Source organism: Bactrocera oleae, chromosome X (assembly GCF_042242935.1).
Source record: "Bactrocera oleae isolate idBacOlea1 chromosome X, idBacOlea1, whole genome shotgun sequence".
Lineage (NCBI taxonomy): Eukaryota > Metazoa > Arthropoda > Insecta > Diptera > Tephritidae > Bactrocera > Bactrocera oleae.
In genome coordinates, this window is record NC_091541.1 from 31,966,159 (window position 1) to 31,989,988 (window position 23,830).

Consider the following 23,830-nt stretch of genomic DNA (forward strand, 5'->3'; position numbering starts at 1 on the left):
ATAAGTGATAGAGGTAAAAAGTGGAAATTGAAAACTTAGTACACTAATACCTGCTCTAGTAATTAAATGTAATGATATACTTAAATACGTTTAATTGATTTTAGTTTATCAGGAGGTGAATTATTTGAGCGTATAACAACTGAGGGTTACCGTATGACTGAAGCGGAAGTAATAAATTACATGCGCCAGATTTGCGAAGGAATACGCCACATGCACGAAAAGAATATTATTCATTTAGACATTAAACCAGAAAATATCATGTGTCATACTCGCTCTAGTAGGAATGTAAAACTGATTGACTTCGGTTTGGCTACTCGTTTGGATCCAAATGAAGTCGTCAAAATAACAACTGGCACAGCTGAATTTGCCGCACCAGAAATTGTTAATCGCGAGCCAGTAGGTTTCTATACAGATATGTGGGCCACTGGAGTACTTGCCTATGTGCTGTAAGTATTTTATATTTTTTACCGTTATTCATTGCTATTATTGAGCGTTTTTCGATTTATAATTTATTTCGTCTTTCAGGTTAAGTGGATTGTCACCATTTGCTGGCGATAATGATATCCAAACTTTAAAGAATGTTAAAGCCTGTGACTGGGACTTTGATGCAGATGCTTTCCGCCATATATCTGAAGAAGCTAAGGACTTTATTAGGAAACTCCTTCTTGCAAATAAGGAAAAACGTATGACTGCACATGAGTGCCTATTGCATCCATGGCTAAGCGGTGATCATGGTGATCGTTCTGAGCAAATATCGCGTGATCGCTACCTTGCATTCCGTGATAAACTTCGGAAAAAATATGAAGATTTCAATAAATATTTACTGCCAATTGGACGTTTATCTGAATATTCTTCATTGCGTAAGTTACTTATGGAAAAATATAAAATGCACGAAACTTCCTTTGATCGTCGACAAGCAGCACCACGATTCGTCATCCGACCGTCATCACAATTTTGCTATGAAGGTCAAAGCGTTAAATTCTATTGTCGTTGTATAGCTGGTGCTACTCCGACTTTAACATGGTCTCACAATAATGTCGAACTCCGGCAAAGTGTTAAATTTATGAAACGTTATGCCGGTGATGATTACTACTTTATTATAAATCGTGTTAGGCTGGATGACAGAGGCGAATATATTATTCGTGCAGAAAATCACTATGGCTCGCGCGAGGAAGTAGTATTTTTGAACGTACATCCACTGCCGAAGGAACAACCGCGTTATCGCAGTGAATCAACGCCAGTGCGTCGACGTGATCCGTTACCATATACTTTCTGGCAAGAAGAATCAGAATCGGCACCCAGCTTTACATTCCTCTTACGACCTCGTGTTATGCAAGCACGTGATACATGTAAACTATTATGTTGTCTCAGCGGCAAACCCGTACCTACTGTTAAATGGTATAAGGATGGAAGGGAGCTAAGCAAATATGAGTACTCAATGTCGGCTTCCGATGGCGTTGTAACAATGGAAATCATTGACTGCAAACCTTCAGATTCTGGCAAATATACTTGCAAGGCCACCAACTGTCATGGTACCGATGAAACCGAATGTGTAGTAATAGTTGAGGGTATGTATTAAGTTAAATCATTATTATAATTAAAAATATAAATCTAATAAACCATAATTGTCGTATTTCTACAATAACACTGTACAACACTCGCCTGGGTATTGTACCGGATCAAGAGATTGAGTCATATTTAAAAAAAAAGTAATTCATCCGTTTTTCGAAATTAGCGTCCAATGTCGAAATATTTTCTTTCGAGTTTTGATAATTACATTTAAACATAATATTATTTAATTAGTTATTTTAAACTTTGTAAGAAATATTAATTCGACTTTTTTTATAGGAGAATGGGTAACACCTGAGCAGGCAGAACTTGCTCACAATTTACTACATTCTGGAGGTAATATATAATATAAAACTTGTTATTCGTTTATGCAAAAACTTTTGTTGAAACTCGGTTTTTTTCTTTTGTATTTTAATTCCCTTTTATTTTCATTGTTAATAACCCAAATGATTTCTTTAATTAAAAAACCACTCTCAAAATTTTGGTTCATCCCGATACAAATAAACACTCGCCTATTTTTAGTCTATCAACTGTATATGAAGTTTCGTTTATGCATGTGATTTATTTTAACGAATAAGCCATTTTTTTCGGGTAGTAATACCTAGAGCGAGTATATCTTCCAAGGGAAATATCGACAACTTAAAAAATTGTTGCAGAAGTAATACATATTATATTTCATTTAATTAATCAACTTCAAATGTTACTACATTACAGTCAATTTCTTTCAAAATTTTACACATCACATATTTTGACTTTTAATATCCACACACTGCGGCTAAATACCTCATTTTATCTAGGTAAACTTTAAATAGAAACCCCTTAATTCGGCGTTACGGAGAGTATGAGATGATAGAGGAGTATCCCGGAGTTTTTTTTCTAAATAGCAGCCTTTTTATCTGTTAGAGTCACTAATTTTTCGAAATACTATCTCATTAAATTTGGCAAGAATATTAAAACAAAGATTGCAACAAACACCTATTCTAATTATCACAACTCGCTCAAACTTTACAAAAATATCAAAGGTGCTATTACCAACTCAAGAAATTTCAACACACATTACCCATTTCAATGATGAAATAACGTTAAAATTAAAGTTTTTGCCCCAATAAGTCGTGGAAAGGGGGGAGCCCCCATTCCTTTTACATTGAAATTGGCTAGTCCAGTACAAATACATTTTTTTATTCTTATAGATATTTCACAAAAAAAATCACTTGGTTCCCAAATTTAATGACAGTAATGTTTGTTCCTTTGATATTTCCAAGAATTGGATAAAATGGTACTGTAGAATAGTGGTGGATCCACCGATTTTGACACTCAATTACACAATTGAATTATGAATTACAAAATATTTCGAAGCCCTTTTTTTCGAAGTCACGATTTAATCTTATTTTCTAAGAAAGACTGTTGATTAGATATACCTTTTCTACTCAAATTTTTAAAAAGATAAGAAATGTATAACATAGATTTAGCGTCATATGTTTATGAGTTTTAAAAGAAAATTCTCTCACTGCTCTATCTAAATTGAGTGTTAAATGTAAAATTAATTAGGTATGTTATGATAATGCTTAGACTGTTGATAAGATATATCTTTTCTACTTAAATTTCCAATAAGATAACAAATTTCTCTGTATAACAATGATTTAGCGTCATATGTTTGGGAGTTTTAAAAGAAAAGTCCCTCAACGCTCAATTTAGAAATAAGTATTAAATGCTAAACTTCATAGGGTATGTTGTGAAAATGTTTAGAATGAATTATTGTGTACTTATTAACAGCAGTTAGGAGCTTTTATAATCAAATTATTATTTTGATCATCTGATAAAAAATGTTGTAAATTATTTCAAAAATTTTATATATAACTTTAACATTTCAATACAATTAATCATTTATTAAAACTATTGATTTTGGTTTTTATTTTTGCAAGCATTTATTAAATAACAACTATAACAATTGTTGATATTGTTACTGATTGGTTAGTAATTTCGGTTGCCAAGCAATTAAAAACTATGAACATTTTCAGTTTTATCCGCAATGAATTGCTACTTTATAACTGCCCTTTCCATTTCTTATTATTAAAAAAAACTCTTTTTTATTGCTGTCAGCAATGGTATAATTCAAAGTTTAACAAGTAAATTATCAGTACGTTCAGAGAGCACAAAACCACAGTAATAAACAAGTAAGGAAGGGCTAAGTTCGGATGTAGCCGAACATTTTATACTCTCGCAAAGTCAAATGGTATACTCGTTTTAGATTTCTTTGTGGATCTTGCCGCCTTGTTCTATGTTGACCGATATTTTCGATAAAAAGTCAACTATAGGCACTGGGGTCCACATATTCAGTACCTATGGGCTTGAACAGTTTTTGTTCAATTTAGATATAATTTGGTCACAAGATGGCATACTTTTAACGTATTATTCACGCAAAGTTTTACGCAGGTATAATCATTATTGCTTGATTTGCATACTGGAATAGTGAAAAAATCAGATGGAATTTAAAATGATGTTATATGGGAAATAGCCGTGGTTGTAATCAGATTTCGCCCATTTTCGTACTATAACATAGAAATATGAGAAGAATATTATGTACCGAATTTTGTTGAAATCGGTAAAGCAAATCCCAAGATATTGGTTTTCACCTAAAAGTGGGCGGTGCCACGCCCACTATCTAATTTTGAACGCGGTTCCTATAAAATCATCTTATATTATCCCAGAGATAAAATTTAATGTCTCTGGCTTGTTTAGTGCTTGATTTATCGCGCTTTTAGTAGTTTTTAACAGTACCGTTATATGGGAAGTGGACGGGGTTGTCACCTGATTTCACCCATTTTCACACTGTCGATAGAGGTGCTCAAAATATTTATTCTCGGTGAATTTTGTTATTATAGCTTCAGTGGTATAGGAGATATGCACATTAAACTTTTTTAGGGGGCGGGACCACGCCCACTTAAAAAATTTAAACTGCAGATGCCCCTCCCTAATGTGATCCTGTATGCCAAATAGGAGTCTTTTATCTTGTTTTGCAGCTTAGTTATGGCAATTTATTTGTTTTTGATTAATGGCGTTTTGTGGGCGTGGCAGTTGTCCGATTACGCCCATCTGCAATACCAACCGTCTTACGGTACCAAGAAACAAGTGTACCAAGTTTCATAAAAATAACAACCGTTATGTGAACAAAACTATTATACTCTGTAGCAACAAGTTGCGAGAGTATAAAAACAGTATGATAAACGTAGTGAAATATATTCGCTTGAGATTTCGTTGTGGATTGACTGATATTTTCGGTAGAAGGTCAACTATAGGCACTGGGGTCCACATATTTAGTACCTAGGGGCTTGAACAGTTTTGGTTCGATTAAAACAATTTTTGGTCACAAGGTGGCATACTTTAAACATATTATTCACGCAAAGTTTTACCGCGATATAATCATTGTAGCTTGATATGCATAGTAGAAAGTAAAAGAATCAGATGGAATTGAAAATGGTGTTATATGGGAAATAGGCGTGGTTGTGGTCCGTTTTCGCCTATTTTCGCACTATAAGATAAAAATACGAAAAGAACGTTATGCACCGAATTTGGTTAAAATTGGTTAAGCAGATCCTAATATATGGGGTTTCACCTAAAAGTGGGCGGTGCCACGCCCACTGACTAATTTAAACATCCCAGAGATAAAATTTAATGTCTCTGGCGTGTTTAGTGCTTGGTTTATCGCGCTTTTAGTATTTTTATACTCTCGCAACCTGTTGCTACAGAGGATAATAGTTTTGTCCACCTAACGGTTGTTTGTATCACCTTAAACTAATCGAGTTAGATATAGGGTTATATATATATATATGATCAGGATAAAGAGACGGGTTGAAATCCGGGTGACTGTCTGTCCGTCCGTCTGTCCGTGCAAGCGCTAACTTGCGTAAAAATTGAGATATCTTTGTGAAACTTGGTAGACATGTTTCTTGGTACCGGCAGACGGTTGGTATTGCAGATGGGCGTAATCGGACCACTGCCACGCCTACAAAACGCCATTAATCAAAAACAAATAAATTGCCATAACTAAGCTGCAAAACAAGATAAAAGACTCTTATTTGGCATACAGGATCACATTAGAAAGGGGCATCTGCAGTAAAAATAACAAAATTCACCGAGAATAAATATTTTGAGCACCTCTATAGACAGTGTGAAAATGGGTGAAATCGGGTGACAACCCCGCCCACTTCCTATATAACGGTACTGTTAAAAACTACTAAAAGCGCGATAAATCAAGCACTAAACACGCCAGAGACATTAAATTTTATCTCTGGGATGGTATGAGATGACTTTATAGGAACCGCGTTCAAAATTAGACAGTGGGCGTAGCACCACCCACTTTTAGGTGAAAACCCATATCCTGGGATCTGCTTAACCGATTTCAACCAAATTCATAGTGCGAAATGGGCGAAATCGGCCAGTGAATTTGGTTATTATAGCTTTACCGGCTTAGGTGATATGCACTTTAATTGCAGATGCCCCTCCCTAATGTGATCCCTTGTACCAAATAACAGTATTGTATCTTATTGCGGAGCTTAGTTATGGCAATTTATTTGTTTTTGATTAATGGCGTTTTGTGGGCGTGGCAGTGGTCCGATTACGCCCATCTGCAATACCGTCTCAAGGTACCAAGAAACATGTCTACCAAGTTTCATAAAGATATCTCAATTTTTACTCAAGTTAGAGCTTGCACGGACGGACGGACAGACAGTCACCCAGATTTCAACTCGTCTCTTCATCCTGATCATTTATATATATAACCCTATATTTAACTCGATTAGTTTTAGGTGATACAAACAACCGTTAGGTGAACAAAACTATTATACTCTGTAGCAACAGGTTGCGAGAGTATAAAAAACACTATTCCTGCATTGGTAAATTTTATTACTTACTCATGTGAGGAAGGGTGTTTGTATATGCATACACACATTTGTATGGGTATCTTCCATAAAGAATTTGATTGATATATGTTTTTACAATTATTTGTAATATTAACTAATTCATTAATTTCAATCTGTTTAACAAACCTAGCCGCGTTTCCAATAAACTTAATTTTAAACTATGTATATTCTTAATTTTATTTTAAAAAAATTAAAAATTCTCTCTAATGAATATATATATTCTAATTTGTACGCTGACATGTAGTCATTTGGGTAAATTTTAACAAGTTGAACGTTTCATATCTGTATTACATATGCAAACCCGGTTTATTTGCTTTTTTAATTCGAGAATTTTTATGAAATTTCCATTAATGTATCTCTTTTAACTTGCGGTACTAGACCGTAAGTATATAGAACACCCACTGAAGCCAGCACCGTCACCCATAAACACGATACGTAAATTCACATCCAGCTCCTACTCCAATCAATACAACGGCTCTTCTTCTACTACACAGCAGAGTTCAAATTACTTTTCCACCAGCCAGGTAATTTTCAACTAAATTACTGAACATTTTTTAAAACAATAGATATACTTATATAAGTTTATAATAACAAGAATCAGAAATTTTTGTTATCTTGACAAAGATTATAAATTAGAAATGAACCTAATTCAAACAATTTTTTTTACGTTAGTGATTTATTTATGATTTTACCACATGCTTTGAGGTTATGATTATCTCTTTAAAATTCCGGTCTGTGGCAAGTGTGCGCGATTTAGCCATGTATGTCTGTCTATATATACGTCACACGTCCTTTTCTCTTTAAGGAGCTGCACTGGGAACTGAACGATCGGAAACAAGTTCTTGTAGGGAAAACTTTTTTATTTAACAAGATTTCTTATATAATATTTGACATGAATTGTTGTCCGAGGCAACGGTACAATCGCTATACAAACTGACCGATCAAAATCAAGTTTTTGTATGGAACCTTCATATTTGTGAAGAGTTTCGATGCAACCGAAGTTAATATTTTTTCCTGTTAAGTTTTAAAATTTCTTTTAACTTTTAATTTAGTCACTTGGTTTTGTGTTATTTTATAAGGTAATTCGTTATTAAAAGTTTATGGCTATTAAAAAAGAACGTGCACCCGAACGAGCGCTTCCACCTTATTTCAACTGCAGGCTTGTAACCTACAACATACATACATATGTATATAACCAGGAAGCTGTGGTTATCATATGAACGTAAAATTTTCTGCCGCGAAAACTTTTTCTATCCATTTTTACAAGCGTTATTATGATGCAATTTGATTTCGTAATAGCAAATAAGTTATATATTTCAGACCAACATTCACAATTCAAGCTCCTCCAACTCCTCCAGTACCAGCAATAAAAAGAAATATAACAGCAATAGCTTAAATACGTTAGGAAGTCCATCTAGATCACGCAGCGCTACCAAAGAGCTAATTTGTGAGTATATTAATACCGTTTGGATATAATAAATATTAAATTAAAAATACTCTTAGTGCCTCCTGATGATGCACTTATGTGCAAGCCCGAGTTCACGAAGTCGCTACAAGATCTTACTATAAATGACGGTGATAAGTTGCTTCTAACTTGTCATGTTAAAGGCGACCCGGAGCCACAGATAACGTGGGCTAAAAACGGCAAACTTATTTCATCATCAGATATTATGGACTTAAAATACAAAAATGGGGTAGCAACGCTTACTATACATGAAGTTTTCCCAGAAGATGAAGGAATATTTACGTGTACTGCTACGAATTCTATTAGCGCTGTTGAAACTAAATGCAAATTAACTGTTAAACGTAAGTAGGACACATAGAGTTGAATGCATTATGCTAAGATAAGCCTAAATACGATGGAAATGTCAAACGTTTCACCATTTGTGTATTATATTTATATAGTTATATTGCTAAGAAGAACATACATTTTTTTGCTTTTTCAACTAATTCTTTAATGAAGCATATTTGTTCTTCATTTATATTATGGGTGGTAACGGCTACCTTTATTTTTTCTTATTTCTTATTTATATTGATGTAATATTTTTAATTTTGACATCCAAATTCAATATAATCATTATTATTACAGCCCTAGATAAAAATGCCAGTAAACGACAGACTAGCAGTTCCAAACCACCAAAAATTGTTAGCCACCTGGAGTCACGTTTTGTAAAAGATGGTGAGATGGTAACATTGGCATGCCGTATTATAGGCGCTGAACATTTCGACGTAGTTTGGCTGCACAACAACAAGGAGATCAAACCAAGCAAAGACTTCCAATACACCAACGAGGCTAATATTTATAAATTACAAATAGCTGAAATATTTCCAGAAGATGGCGGAACGTATACATGTGAGGCATTCAACGATATCGGCGAATCATTTAGCACTTGCACTATTAACGTACTCGTACCTGGCGAAGAACCCAAACAACCCATATTTACAAAGTTTCCAAGTTCAGTTACAGTTGCCGAAGGTGAAAGATGTGATTTCGTGTGCGAAACCCAAATAGAGCCATTACAGATTACATGGTTAAAGGATGGCAAGCCAATAAATGAAAACAGCACAAAGTACAGCTTCATCAAGGACGGTAATCGTTATACATTTGTTATCGAAAATTGCTCTATGGATGACATGGGTCAATATCAAGCAAAGGCTATTGGTAAAAAGTGTGAGACTTTAAGTGCTTTCTCTATTAATGTTGACTGAATAACAAACCATAAAAATGTAACTAAGTACCTAGTGTTAGAAATAAACGAAAACTAAAAATATAAACCGAAATGTTAGTTCAAATAAGTATATTTATAACTGGGAGACATAGGCGAACAAACAGCATCAATTAAATCGCTCTCTTTCTCCATCAATCGCAACCACATAACAATGTTTGAAAAATATCGCCTTATTTTTGGTATTTTAAAAAATATACAACGCCTATGTCCAAGATGCACATCCATAGTATGTAAAAAAAATATGCATTTTGTATATAAGTATGCTTTTACGTAAATATATCTTGGCGATAATGTGAACTAGCATTGCTCCGAACAAAGGAATTAATTTGTCTTTATATTTACAAACATATATAAATAGCACAATAATAATTTAACGATGCTAAAAGATTTATACACTGCCCTATTCGAAAATAAATGAATTTGCTATGTATTTGGCAACCTCGAACGAAAAAAAAAATCACTTTAACAACTGTGGAAATAAAAACCTACTGCTTAATAATTATAACTGGCATATTAGGCTACCTACAAAAGATCTAATACATACAAGTATATAATAATTATAGACAGTAATAAACGTGTACTATATTTATGTGCATTATCTTAAAACCTAAATATAATGAATGTATTTGCTTTCTCTTACAACTTTGATGTTTCCATGACAATGATTACGACTTAACTCTAGAATGTCTTTATGAAATTCGGGTTGTATGCTGAATTGCTTTACATGCCTAATATAGATATACATATTTAGTTTTTAAATCTATATATTTTGTTTGACTTACGTTTTAGGTATGCTCTTGAAAATGTAAGCTAATTAATAATAAATGGAGAAAACCACACAATAACTTCTTATATTTTTCACAACCTAGCCAAATCCCATGAAAGCCATTGCATCTATATTTTACTATTTTTAGCTTTTTTAATACTATTTATACTAAAAATTTACAGTCATTTAACAGTTTGACAACAATTAGATAAACCTTGCCACGACAGCACTATTAATCCTTAAATGAAATTCTATGTAAATACTTAATTGAAGTAGAATGCCGTGGACCTCGCCGGCAGGTTCATTGCTGCGTGGTGCGCTCTAAGACTCAAGGAAGCTGGGCATATCAAAGGATCTGAATAAGAACACACCGAAATTCTTTCCTTCGTCAACTATATTCTTGAAAGTTTGGATCACTGCGTCGCAGAGGTCACTCGTGGCGGCTTTTTCTCTGCTTACATACCGGCGAGAGATATGTGGATGGGGACGAGTCGAGCTGGAGAAGAGGTGCAGTGAGCTTGTTCTTATATAGGTCAAGGCTATGAGGGAAGGTGTGGAGTTATCTTTAAGGAGCTCTTCGTCAATCTTAGCTTTAAGGTAACGGACCACGTGGTGCTTTTCAGGCAGAAGTGGCTGATATTAAGGTGGCGGTAGACTCACTGCTAAAAAGTTCAGCTTCTTTCAAAGAGGTGAGCATTCATACAAAACTAGTAAAAGAGTGTCTGTCCTCACTTGATATAGGCTACTTTATCATGAGACTCGTTTGGGTACCTGGACATAGCGCAATCGTTGGCAACCGCAAAGCCGACGAGTTAGCCAGACGGGCACCCTTGCCCCACTCACATTGGAATGGGACCGAGTTTGATCTCCATTGGCATCTTGCGCTCTAGTACTGGACCAATGGTCTTCGCGTGCTCTTGGCACTTGTGAAACTGCAAGATCCTTTTTGCCTTGAGTAGAACGCAGGAGATCTTCTGAGCTACTTGCCCTTAGCAAAGTTCATTTTGCCGTAATCGTAGGGGTTCTTATTAGGCATCCTTCAATAGGCATTCATGCGGTAAGGCTAAAAATATTGACGGACACAAGTTGTCAAAGTTGTATAGAGAAGGGTGAGGTGGAAACATCCAGGCTCTTTCTATTCTACTGTCCAGCCCTTGCAAGACTGAGGTTAAAAAATCTCGTAAGTCTTATCTTCGGCGAACCAGGAGACATAGCAGAAACAGACGCCGTTTCAACAAATTTTTGAAAGGAAATACACTTACCGCTGTAGCAGTATTCGCTTATCAAAGGGGCATTTGCTGCGTAGCTGCACTTGTTGGTGGTGACAATATGTAAACTGCCTGACATTTCTCCATCACATGCTGTTTGGGGATGTTGTCTTTGCGCCGTTTCAGGTGTGAGTTTGCACGATGCCACTAGGATGTTTTGGGTCGGATGCAACTTCTGCTTTCTTGCTGGTTCAAGTCAAGTGGCATCCTTCTAATGCTGCCAAGGGTCTTTCTCAGAGTGTGGTTCATTTAACGCCATTTATGTCGGCATTTTTGCTTCATTTGTTAGTATCCATAGCGCTTGGGCTGAATATTTTGCAGATGCTTTGAAGGCACTTGTTGGTGAACTTTCTTGTGCCCCTGTGCGAGGGGATTTGAGATAACAGCGTCAATTTACGCATTGGAGAATACTTTGAGGTTTACGCAAAGTCTACGTCCTCGAGTTGTAGGAGTGAGGTTCCATTTGATGTTTCTTCTGAGTGCCATTGACGTGGTATAAACCAACGCCAAGGAGAAGAGAGATTTGGTCCCTTATAAATTTGTATTATAGGTGATGTACTAACATAGTTTCATTACTATATTTTGTTTCGTGTCCGAGATATTTATATTTAAATCAACCTAGTTAACATTTTTATCCAATATCTTTTACCATCTTTCGGACAAGAGATTGATTTCACACTCATAAAGTGTTTGATCCTTGGAGGTAACACTGGTTCAAGTGAATTTTGAAGTCCTTATTTGAGGTGAAGGTTTTCCATCCAAAAAATTCTACAGAGACCGGAACAAGTAATAGTCCGAAGGTGGTAGGTCTGGAGAATATGGTGGGTGTGGTATTATATCCCATTCAAGCTGCAAAAGGTTTTGGCGAGCTATCAAACTTGTATGAGCTCTCGCATTATCCTATACCTATTGTATTGATAGATTCTGGCCTTTGTTTGAGTGCATCACTCAATTTATCCAGCTGAGCATAATAGACTTCAGAATTAATGGTGGTATTGTTGGGCTAAGGCTCAAAATAGACGATTTCTTTGAAATCTCACCAAACAGACAGCATCGCATTTTTTCGGTGACTATCGGCCTTCCAAGTGGTTTGATCTGGTTCATACCTTTTAGATCATGATCTCTTTACATTCTTGTAAACAACCCATTTTTAGTCGCTATAAACAATTCGCTTCAAAAATAGATCACTTTAACGTTTGATAAGCCAATTACAGTCGTTAAAGCGACGAAGCAAATTTAGTTCTGTAAGAACATTAGAAACCCATCTGTCAAGCTACGAAATTAATCCTAGATGTTTCATGTGCTTGTGAACGGTCACGTTAGACAAATCTATTCTTTTAGCAATCTCTCGAGTTTTTCTTCGACGATTTGCATCGAAGAACGACATAATTTATTCACATCGGCTATAACACTACTTCAGGACGTGGCGCATCCTCAAGATCGAAGATGAGGTTGGCTGGGTAAAAATTCAATAAGATAAGCTGTTGTCATCAAACCAAATTACTTAGAAACGAACCAATAGTAGAAGAATGGGACAAAATTGATTTGTCTGTCCTAAAAAAACTGAATCAATGATCCGTGATATCCAATAATAATAATAATATAAACCCAACGATTACCCTCCTCCCGCCCAACCGACGCGAGGGGCGCAATCCGCATACGTGCGGAATTAGCCGAGTCAGAAAAGGCAAGAGAGTTTTTTAAGTGTTGAGATCTAAAACTGCTCAGCTACAGAAACAAAAATTTCAACAGCTAAGATCTCAAGTTACAATATAATAAATTGTTACATTTTCATTTATTAAGAGAAAACAATAAAGTCTTTTTAATTTTGAAAAGTGAGTCAGATAAGTCAAATGTGCTGGAATGAGAATTAAAATCATGACATATACGGCGGAATGGCTCGTTTAGTTCAAAATTTGATCTACAGGATTTTAGCAGTAAAGGTCTAAACTGCCTCGAAAGGCGAACCGGGATATTCAATTTTATTTGAAGAGAAAAGAACTGCAAACAGTTCCATTCAAAAGTTTCACTAAGAATATTATGCCAAGCATTTCCCTACGACTAGAAAGTGTAGGTAGATTAATAAGTTTTAAACGACTAGTGTATGGAGGTAGACTTACCCTAGCATCCCATCGGAAATGCGCTAAGGCGAAAAGTAAAAATTGTTTTTGAACCGACTCTAACTTGTCAGAATGGATTTGGTAGCTAGGGTTCCATACCACAGAGCCATATTCCAATATAGGTCTAACCAAAGTTGTATAAAGTGTTTTAGTAATATACGGATCTCTAAATTCTTTAGACCAACGTTTAACAAAACTGAGGACAGCTTTTGCTTTCAAGACCATGGTATCAATATGAAGACTGAAATTAAGCTTAGGGTCCATATTAACTCCCAAATCAACATAGTTAAAAACTTGCTCTAGAATATGGTGTTTTATTACATAAGAAGAGGGGTGCACAGATCTACGGGAAAAGCACATCGTCTCACTTTTATTGAGATTCAATGGCAAATCATTTCTATCACACCATGCAACCAAATGGTTTAAGTCTATTTGCAACAGACACCTTTCCTCAGTTGAAATGTATGATTTAAAAAGCTTTACGTCGTCAGCGTATAATAAAAAGTTTAGGTATAACTGATAGTTTTGCGATACCTCTATAGTTTTCAATTTTGGATCTAAATCCACTTTTATGCAAAGGGATTATAAATGACTGTTTCCATATTGCAGGAAATATACCGTGTTTAAGAGAGGAATTAAATATCCTTGTCAAAGGCAGGTAAATATATTTGGCACTATTTTTTAGGAAGCATGAGGGTATCATGTCTGGGCCATAACTAAAAGATGGTTTTAACTTATTTAAATTAAATAGGACGTCTTCTTCAGAAATAATTGGAGCGTTAATTAAAGTATTCGAACACAGCACTTGCTGATAAGAAAAAGTTTTGGAAGAATTATTACAGTAGTTTGACTTGAAAAATTCTGCAAACATATTGGATATAATATCATTGTCACTTGAAATGATAGATTTATATTTCATTGCGGACGGAAATTTAGAAATCCTGCGTTTGGAGTTGACGAAATCATAAAACGATTTTGGATTACTTACAATATTTTTACTTTATTTAAGTAATTATTATAACATTTAAGTAATTATTATAATATTTTTTGTTTAGGTCAAAAATGAGTGAAGATATATAACGGTAATACTATCCTTATTGACTTTATACAAATTTTTTGACAATAAGAAGTAGAAATCACTTCAGAAAACAACCTTACCTATTACAAACACTATTTTTACACCTTTTCACTTTTCTTCTTCTTACTTACTTCCTTCTGACTTACGAAATTTTTCCAGCTTTTTGGATTCGTCTTTGCTTTTCCATATATAGACATTTTCCTGCAGAGCTATCGTTTATCCATCTAATGTAATTCTTTTGAGTGCCTCTTTTCCGGCATAACATTGAGATTCAAGTGCTAGAATTATTACATTAGATCAAGTCCTAGTCGTGAGTCTATTTGTAGAAATAACTAAAACGTTCACGATTTTCCTTCCTAACATTCAAATAACAAAAATAGAATTTCACCCCGTCTCGCATGAGAAATATATCAACAATATGTCGTATTATTTTCGTATTTTAATTGTCAAGTCAAAGTCAAGTTTTTCTTCTTTCCTCCAATCTTTTACTTTAAGTCATTTATAGTGTTTGGTAATATAGAGACACACTTTGGCGAGCAAATAAATATATAGGTATATCAAACTTTTTAGAGAGATTTGTCCCCACTGTATCCTTTGCATATACTAAAACCCTTATTTAGTTTTCGAGGAGTTTTATTATACAAAATAATGGCAAACAATTATTACCAACTGTGTTTGAATGATAAATATCATATCATATAGATGTGCTAAAATAAAAACATAGTTTTGAGATACAGTTTTCTCAATTTCGATAAGCTACAAAGTAATATTTACAACTAGAATATTTATGTAAGTGATATTCTCAATATCTAATATTTTATGAATAAGTAAATTTATCTTGCAACTTTTGGTAAATAAGAACATTACGCATTAAAATGAAGCCTCCACCAGGTATGTACCGTCCATTGGCTGGTTGTTTTCATTGTTTTGAGCATTGCCCGAGGCCGGCATATACTTTCCGCAAGCCTGCAATAAATAATTTAGATTACACTTTCATTAATATTTTGAAGTTAGAGTTATATTTTGTCTACAAAGCATAACATACACCATACAATCCATAATCCACCTAAATGATTTAAACTATTTAACTAGACCACCACCAATTGAAGAAAAAGATCAGGAAAAGAATCTCTCTGCATTTCAATGATATAGCTGAGAGTTTTGCAAATAGGAATTTAAGTTTTATATATAGAAAAATGGCGTGGTTGTTGTCCGATTTCGCAATTTTTACAATGGGACATACGAATGATAAAATAATGTCATGAACCAACATGACTGAAATTTGTCTATTAGTTTCTGAGGTATAGGACTTCCACTAAAGGTGGGCGGTACCACACATGTTCTGTAACTGTTATCGTCCTTTTAATAGTTTTCAACACAACCGTCATATGGGGAGTGGCGTAGTTATCATCTGATTTAACCCATTTTCACAGTAATAAAGAAGTACTTGAAGGGCTTCCTTTCAGCAAGTTTGGTTGAAATAGCTTTAATGGTTTGTGAAATATTAACGAACGTGGCACGCCCACTTTTTAAAAAAATTAAATGCACAGATGCCCATTTCGCCTGCGATACCTTGTACCAAAACATGGGTTTGTATCTTAATTTGGAGCATATTTATAGACCTTTATGTGTTTTCTCTTAACAGCATTTTGTGGGCATGGCAATGGTCCGATCCCGCCAATCTGCAACACCAACCCCCGTTGAGCGCGAAGAAATATAATCACTAAGTCTCATCGTGATATCTAAATATTTACTCAAGTTGCAGCGTACACAGACTGACGGACGGACAGCCAGTCACCCAAATTTTAACCCGTCTCGTCATCATTTTGCCATCATCTTATCATTTGCACAACCGTTAGGGGAACCACTCTATTATGATCTATAGAAAAATGTTGCGAGGGTATAAATATAAAGAACTACGTATCTCCCTTACCTACTTTCTTTATAAAATTCAATGATATCAGCAAACAACGTTAAAATTTACTCATTTATTCCAAACTTATAACATAAAAGATTAATTAGATATGAAATTCAACATTTTATGCTAATTTTAAATTATCAACTTTTTTCCGGTCATAACGTTTTCGTCTTTATTCGAAGGGAGGTTCTTATACATTGACCTTATAGTCGAAACCTGGCAGAAAGTATTAATACCACCTATTCCTGTCTATTTCGACTGATTTTGCTGGTGAAAAATTCTCTTCAAAAGACGAGTTAGAAAAGCGACTTTCCCAAGTATTTTTTTTTTAACATGGACGAGGATTTCTATGAGAGTGGCATTATGAAATTACCTTCAAAATGGCAACAAACACTGGCTAACTTTGCTAAATAAAACCTTCAATTTACTGCAAAAATACTGTATTTCTTTTTACTATACCTATAAAATCTGTTTCATAACTTTTAACGATAAATAGTTTGACAAGTTTTTGGGGAAAAGCGTTAAAAAAATACAGAATATTTTTAAAGTCGAGTGTAATATAAATTATTCCAATGCCAATATACGAGTATAAACAAATTATACGAATTTTTGGTAACAATACGAGTATACGAGGTGACTTTAAAAAATCACGGGAATTTTTGTGTTTGAAAAAAATGTATAGAGTAATGTTGTCGCCTTTAAAATAGTTCTCATACAACTAATAATTTATTAAAAATATTGATTTTCTTTTTAATTTTTGCACCATTATCAAATAACAACCGTAAACAATTGCTTATATTGTTAGTGATTGGTTAGGAATTACGGTTGCCAAGCAATGAAAAACTAAGAATATTTTCAGTTTTACCCGAAAGGAATTGCTACTGTATAATTGCGTTTTCCATTTGTTATTATTAAAAAGTATAACTATTTCTATACCATATACTTTTTATTGCTGTCATTAATGCTATAAGTCAAAGTTTAACAGCTAAATTAAAAATGCGTTAAGAAGGCGCAAAACGTTTAGCTCACTGACCACTCATGCTTTAACCACAGTCGCATTCTCATATTCCGCCTTCTGAATGTGTCCATCGTAAATAATATAAAACAGTAGGATAAACGTAGTGAAACGATTAATTTTGGTTTAAAGAAATAAGTTTTAGGTCTTAACATAGTGTAAAAAGCATGTACAAAAAAACAACACTATTCCTGCATTGGCAAATTGTATCACGTATACATGTGACGAACGGTGTTTGTATATACATACATACATTTGTATGGATACCTTCCATAAAGGATTTGAGTGATATATGTTTTTACAATTATTTGTGATAGTAACTAATTAATTAATTTCAATCTGTTAAACAAAGCTAGCTAGTATCCAATAAACTTATTTTCAAATTATGCATATTCTTAATTTTATTACAAAAAAGATTAGAAATTGTCTTTACGTTAATAAATTTAATAATTCTAATTTGCATGCTGACAAACAGTCATTTGGGTAAATTCAATATTGATAATTATTCGTTTTAACAAGTTTAACGTCTCATATCTGTAATACATGCGCAAACAAGGTTCATTTGCCTTATTAATTCGAAAATTAGGCCAGGTCATTTTCAACTAATGCTTTGAACACAAAAACGACTGCATGACAGCGAAATTTTCTGGTCAGCAAATGTCGTCTTGAAGCCAGCTACTATTTTGAAGACGGCAGCAACATATCAATATACAATGTCGTTGTTGCCGTACTAAAACCTTTCACTACAATGAAATTTAAATATTTTGTTCAAGGTTGAAATTTTTTGAAAATAGGTAAATAGGCAGATTAATTTGTTTTAAATTATTAGTTGTTATAATAACGTTAGACTTCTTAGAGCTTTGAATAATTTAACATTTCCTTTTTACACGGTTTGCCGTGCAACACGTTTCGACTCGATTGATGCCGTAAAAGAAAATGAAGGCGATCCCGGACAACGCCTACAAGGCATGTTCCGATGATTGGAAAAAGAAATGGCATATTAGTATCGCTTCAGAAGGAGCATATTTTGAAGGCGACAAAATAAATATTGATGATGATTAAAATTTTTCTTTTTATTTACATTTTCCGGAAGCTTTCTGGTCACAAGGTATATTACATAATAATCGATTTCTAAAGTACCTATAAAGCCAACCGGAAATTTGAAATTGTCATATTGGGTATAAGGGGGCTAGAGGACAAAACTACTGTCCCGATTTTATCCATTTTGGCACAATGGTACGTTTTAATCAGAAAAAGGTTCGATATTTTCGGGGAAACGTCAGCTATAGCCCCAAGAGTCCACGTATTCGGTGTTTGAGGACTCTGATTATAACTCAAATAATCATGTAACCCGTATTAAAAGAAGATTACAACACAATATTTTCGGTATGGAACAGATACAGGAGCTGAGGTGTTCATACTCAGTATCGAGGTACTTGAAAAAGGTATTGTCCGATTTTGACCGTTTTTAGATGAGAGTTGGAACACAGTTGTGCCGATATTTGGGCTATGTTTTTAATATATTTTTTTTTATTTGAGTCATCTATTTTAAAGTCAAACAAGCTAGAGTAGTTTAGAATGATGTCATGTAGATAGCATCCGTGATTATTGTCCGATTTCCAGTATTTTAAAAAGGTGCCAAAAGGATGTCAATGTTATGTTATCTACCAAGTTTGATTTAATATTTGGAGTTTTGAACCCCCAATAAGGTATTTATGGATAAATTTGATTCTTCTGACGTCTGTTGGAGAGTTATGGTACATTAAGCAGATTTGAGCATAACCTTTGTATCGGGGTGTGTGTGGTTATTATTCGATTTCACCTTCTTTCACACCGCGTCACGAAGTTTAGCAAGCAATGCTTTCACTAACTTTGGCTGATATATTTTTATTATTTTAAGAAATATGTATATTAAGTCTGGTGGGATTAATTTTAAATTACAGATGTCCCTCACTACTATGATTTTACATATCAAATATAAATAGCGTGGCAATACTTATATTTTTCTTATCTACGATATCAACCTCACGCCACGTGTATTAAATTTATCAATCTATCTCAAATCGCCCCTGGGTATATTAACATGTTCACGCCGGCGCGTACCCCCGGTGAGGCGGTCTATCTGTGGTCAGGACATAAAAAACGGCACGAGTCACAAAATTTGCAAAGTAAGCATTCTATGTACTACTGAGGAAACAAGAGGCGCGTGCAAGTCTGAACAGGCGAGAAATGCGCGCCGCCAGATGAAACGCGACATAGATTCAAGATAGACAATCAAATAAAAATCGGCGCCGGCGTGAACGTGTTAAAGATATGTACGAGTACGTTACAAACGTCGTAACTGAAGGATTCATATACAAAAGAAAATTAAACAAAACTTTTTGGTTATGGTGTCATATTACATGCAATTGGTTACCAAAAAAGATATTGGACACTTTCAAGAAGTAATCTGCTCTATACTCTAGCACAAAGTGTTTTTATACAAAAAAAATTCTATACATACATATTTAAAAAAAACATACACCTATACAAGTGGTAAGTTGTGATTTTCATATTGTACCTGATAACGTTGAGAACAGCAACGGCCGCAACATGAGTGCATTAAGCCAACGGCACTATTTGTTGAATGGGCAGGACTAGCCATTGGCGATGGAGAACCAGTACGCTTCGGTTGACCGTTGTACGGTATTTCAAGCTCAACAAATTCGCGATCCTTTTATTATTGTTTAATATTAATTTGTTAGTACATACAATACATATATTTTGGCAGCATTGCATGGAGTATTTAAAACGAGCGCACGCACAGCAATAAGTGTACAGCGGAATTAAAGGAATAAAGAGGAAAATATTTACTCGTAAATTATACAATATGCTTACGATAATATATATAGTTGATATAGTTATAAGTAAATTTTGTACAAGAAAATAAATCTACACATACATACCATATATGGAAAATTAATAGTAACATTGATTCAACATAAAAATAATTGAATAAGAGATGTATATATGTACTTTTAAATTAATAAATTGTTAGAGAATTGTTTCGGTAATGAAACAACTCAAAACTGTTTAAAAATTACCAAAATCCCTCGCAATTTTTCATACAATTGTTATTGAAATAATCAAATAGTTTATCTCAATATTTTGTTTATTATACATACATTGTAATACTATCGCAAAATGAAGCTATATAGTATACACGTTTTATTCACCTAACGGTTGTTTGTATGTATGTATTTTGATATAAAGCCATCTAAAAAGTTATCTGAAACTTCAATAATTTACAATATAATTAACTGAATTGAAAAAAATCGCTTACAATTAAAGCACATATGAAATGCGATATTCAGAAAACTGATCCCTCGTGTTCTACTTGAAGCTCCTCGCACTTACATATTTCTGCCTCTCTTACTCCGTTTGGAAACTCTCTTCCCTCCTCACGATATAGTTATCAATAGTTCGCGTCGCTGCGGTACTCAGTAACTGCAGTACTGTAAGCTGCGTACTTTTCTACAGTGGCGACGCGATATTCGTCATCTTACCAGTCAATTTGACTTTGATTGGGATGGCCTATGACTTCTCTTTCATCCACTACGTGCATACATCATCGAGTTGAAAAGTGCTGGTAGATAGCAGGAGTACCAACACGTATTTTATATAGCAGCGGGGGCAGCGTTCGTATTCGTGTTCGAGTGCAAAAGTCATCTTTGGTCTAGTTGTTAGGACAAATGCACAATTTAGGCTGATGTTGTGAACCTTGGCCTTGATGGGGATCGTAGAGACTCGCTAGTTTACAAGAGTGAATCCGCAGACGAGTTGGCGAAATCTCCGCCTCACCACGAAACCAACACCATATTTGTGCTCCTTTGCATGACAGCTGTAGTAATGTCTTATACTACTACAGTACACTGAATTTCCTGGATGGCGGTGATCTCAGCCTTATACTTCTCCAGGACATCCTCTAGTTTGGCAGAGGCACCTTCACTATAGAGGGTCCGGGTAGTCCAAGATCACCCTTAGCTCATGGTCCTTTGTTCATTTCGAGACTTTAATGGTCGTTGCATTGGGTGCTGTTTTTGCATGGCGGGCCCCAAGCTCAGCCCCCTGCCCCGGTTAGGAAGTAAAATTTTTCACTACGTCCGCTTGCAGCTGTATCTCCCAATGCACAGCCGCTGCAGACCTTGGTGAGCCCTTAAACCGATTAAGTCGGAATATCCCCACCAAAACTTCCTCTCTCTTAGCCGTGATCCTGAGCTCCTCACGTGTTAGTTACCGTATCTCGCTCCGGATTGCTCAAGTTGCCAGGGGTTCTTGACGTGGACGTATGAGTGGTAATTGATTATGATAGGTAAACTGTAACTGGGTACCCAGAGTAGATACCAAACTTCATTTACACCGTGGTAAGTAAAATACCATACTTTTATTATTTCGTCTATTGAAAGTATTTAATTTTTTTAGATTAGTAAGTCTCTAAGTATCATGCGATTAGGTAGGTAGGTAGAGTGGCTGTCCTACGACGCACCTAGGCCTATAGGAGGCCCATTGTGATACCACCGGGACTAATGTTCCCTCACTCTATCGTCTCCTCTCTGAACCAACCTGTGCTCCTGATGAAGTTTATCAGTACAAATAATTTTATATTAGCAACTTCTGATACGTCGTCAAGAAATCCACGACCGATAGTTGCGATTCTTTTCCTATATAGAACTTTACATTCGCATAAAAGATGCTTTACAGTCTCCTCTTCTTCTACTTTTTGACAGCTTCTACAATAGTCGTTGTATGGTACACCTAGCCTACTGGCATGTCTACCAATTAGACAGTGACCTGTTAGTACTCCTATCAGAGTTCTTATATCATTCCTTTTAAATTTTAGTAGTTGGTTTCTGCGACTCACGCTCCATTCCTGCCACGTTAATCTGCTGGTTGAGCAGGTTATTGATTGTCTCCAGCGAGACTCAGCTATATTTATAGCATGTTCGCTGATTAAGTGTTCGCAAGTTGCCAGAGGCATAAAATACCCTCTTTTTCAGGGGTTAGTTGCAAAGTGGTGCCTGTTCTGGCTAGTGTATCTGCTTCGCAGTTACCAGGAATATCACTATGTCCTGGAACCCATTACAGGTTTATTGTGAAGTAAGATGTCAGATCCTCTAATAGGTCAAGACAACCTTTCACTAGCTTGGATGACACCATTGGAGACTTGAGTGATTTCAAGGCCGCTTGGCTATCCGTATATATATACATGCTCCTTGTTGTGAGCACACTTTTTGTCAATACCACAAGGCTTTCATTAATTGCTGTGATCTCCGCCTGGAAGACACTGCAGTGGTCTGGTAAACGGTAGGCGATGTTGGTGTCCAATGTTGCGCAAAAGACACCACCTCCCACTCGATTATCCAGTTTGGATCCATCCGTGTAGATGCTAATTCCTGTATTCCTGTCCACCTCGTCCCTTTTCCACTCCTCTCTTGTGGGGAAGGCAATATTGTGGATCATGCGATTAACAGTCCAATAAAAATTTGGAATACTTTCTCTCAGACTTCCATTGTTAAATTTTAATATTCACTCTTTCTACCGGTTCCAAACAATGGCTTGATTTAAGCGATCACTTTGTATGGCAGCTATATCTTATAGTGGTCCGATATCGGAACCAAGTAATTAGCAGTTTCTTGGAAAAAAAGAATGTTTTCAACTTTTTCAATAATTTAAGGGGTCAATTAACCCATTGTTTACGTTTCATGGGGTGAATGACCCTTTTGTTTACATTTATCGAAGTCAACAACCTTTGCTTACAGCTAGGTCAATGACCCTTCTGTTTACATTTTATGGGGTCAATGACCCCTTTGTAAATTGTTCAGATCGGACTACTTTAGCAAATAGATGTCATACAAACTGACCTATTAAAAACAAGCCCCTGCGTGAAAACTTTTTATTTGACAGGATATCTTCACACAATTTGGCTGGACCAAGACAACACAACAATCTTCAAACAAATTGTTCGGATCGGATCACTGTATTTCGTTCAAGCTGACCGATCATGTTAGCCTAGTCCGTTTACTTTTTTGGTAATAGCAAGTAGAATTTAAGTACTTCTTCGGATTTTTATCACTTCTACCATTAATTTCTTATTACTTATAAACTCAAATAATTATTATTTAATATTAAAACAAGAAAAAACGGTAACTTCGGTTGCACCGAAGCTATAATACCCTTCACAGGTACAAAGGTTCCTTATAATAACTTCATTCAGATCTAATTTTGTGAATCGGCAATAAAAAATAAAATTTTTTTCCAAGCAGGCACTTTACTCCGATCGTTAAGTTTATATGATAGCTGTATGACATAGCGATCCGATCAAAACAATTTCTTCGGGAATTATGTTGTTACCTTAAATAATAATACATGCCAAATTTCGGAAAGATACCTCGTCAAATAAAAAAGTTTT

At 35.1% G+C, this 23,830-nt stretch overlaps 2 protein-coding genes and 1 long non-coding RNA gene across 44 annotated transcripts in view; 1 reads left to right on the plus strand and 2 right to left on the minus strand.

Annotated features, from left to right (window-relative positions):
* The window catches only part of LOC138858147 (uncharacterized), a 43,682-nt gene extending 40,663 nt beyond the window's left edge, over positions 1-3,019 (minus strand). For all 3 annotated transcript variants that reach the window (XR_011397371.1, XR_011397373.1, XR_011397372.1), the window contains exon 1: positions 2,630-3,019. This is a non-coding gene — a long non-coding RNA (uncharacterized lncRNA). The remainder of the gene's footprint in view (positions 1-2,629) is intronic.
* The window catches only part of bt (projectin protein bent), a 110,495-nt gene extending 100,433 nt beyond the window's left edge, over positions 1-10,062 (plus strand). For 28 of the 33 annotated variants that reach the window (XM_070112640.1, XM_070112662.1, XM_070112637.1 and 25 more), the window contains 7 exons: positions 105-446; positions 526-1,568; positions 1,849-1,905; positions 6,867-7,012; positions 7,788-7,935; positions 7,992-8,294; positions 8,578-10,062. In XM_070112640.1, coding sequence (XP_069968741.1) covers positions 105-446; positions 526-1,568; positions 1,849-1,905; positions 6,867-7,012; positions 7,788-7,935; positions 7,992-8,294; positions 8,578-9,197 — 2,659 coding nt within the window. In that variant the 3' untranslated portion in view covers positions 9,198-10,062. The remainder of the gene's footprint in view (positions 1-104; positions 447-525; positions 1,569-1,848; positions 1,906-6,866; positions 7,013-7,787; positions 7,936-7,991; positions 8,295-8,577) is intronic. The other 5 variants (XM_070112645.1, XM_070112663.1, XM_070112669.1 and 2 more) reach the window with 2 other exon arrangements.
* Positions 10,063-15,061: 4,999 nt separating this feature from the next.
* Positions 15,062-23,830, minus strand: part of Shal (Potassium voltage-gated channel protein Shal) — a 54,622-nt gene continuing 45,853 nt past the window's right edge. For 7 of the 8 annotated variants that reach the window (XM_070112381.1, XM_070112379.1, XM_070112377.1 and 4 more), the window contains 2 exons: positions 19,943-20,095; positions 15,062-15,415 (listed from right to left, as the gene is read on the minus strand). In XM_070112381.1, coding sequence (XP_069968482.1) covers positions 15,320-15,415; positions 19,943-20,095 — 249 coding nt within the window. In that variant the 3' untranslated portion in view covers positions 15,062-15,319. The remainder of the gene's footprint in view (positions 15,416-19,942; positions 20,096-23,830) is intronic. The other variant, XM_070112383.1, reaches the window with a different exon arrangement.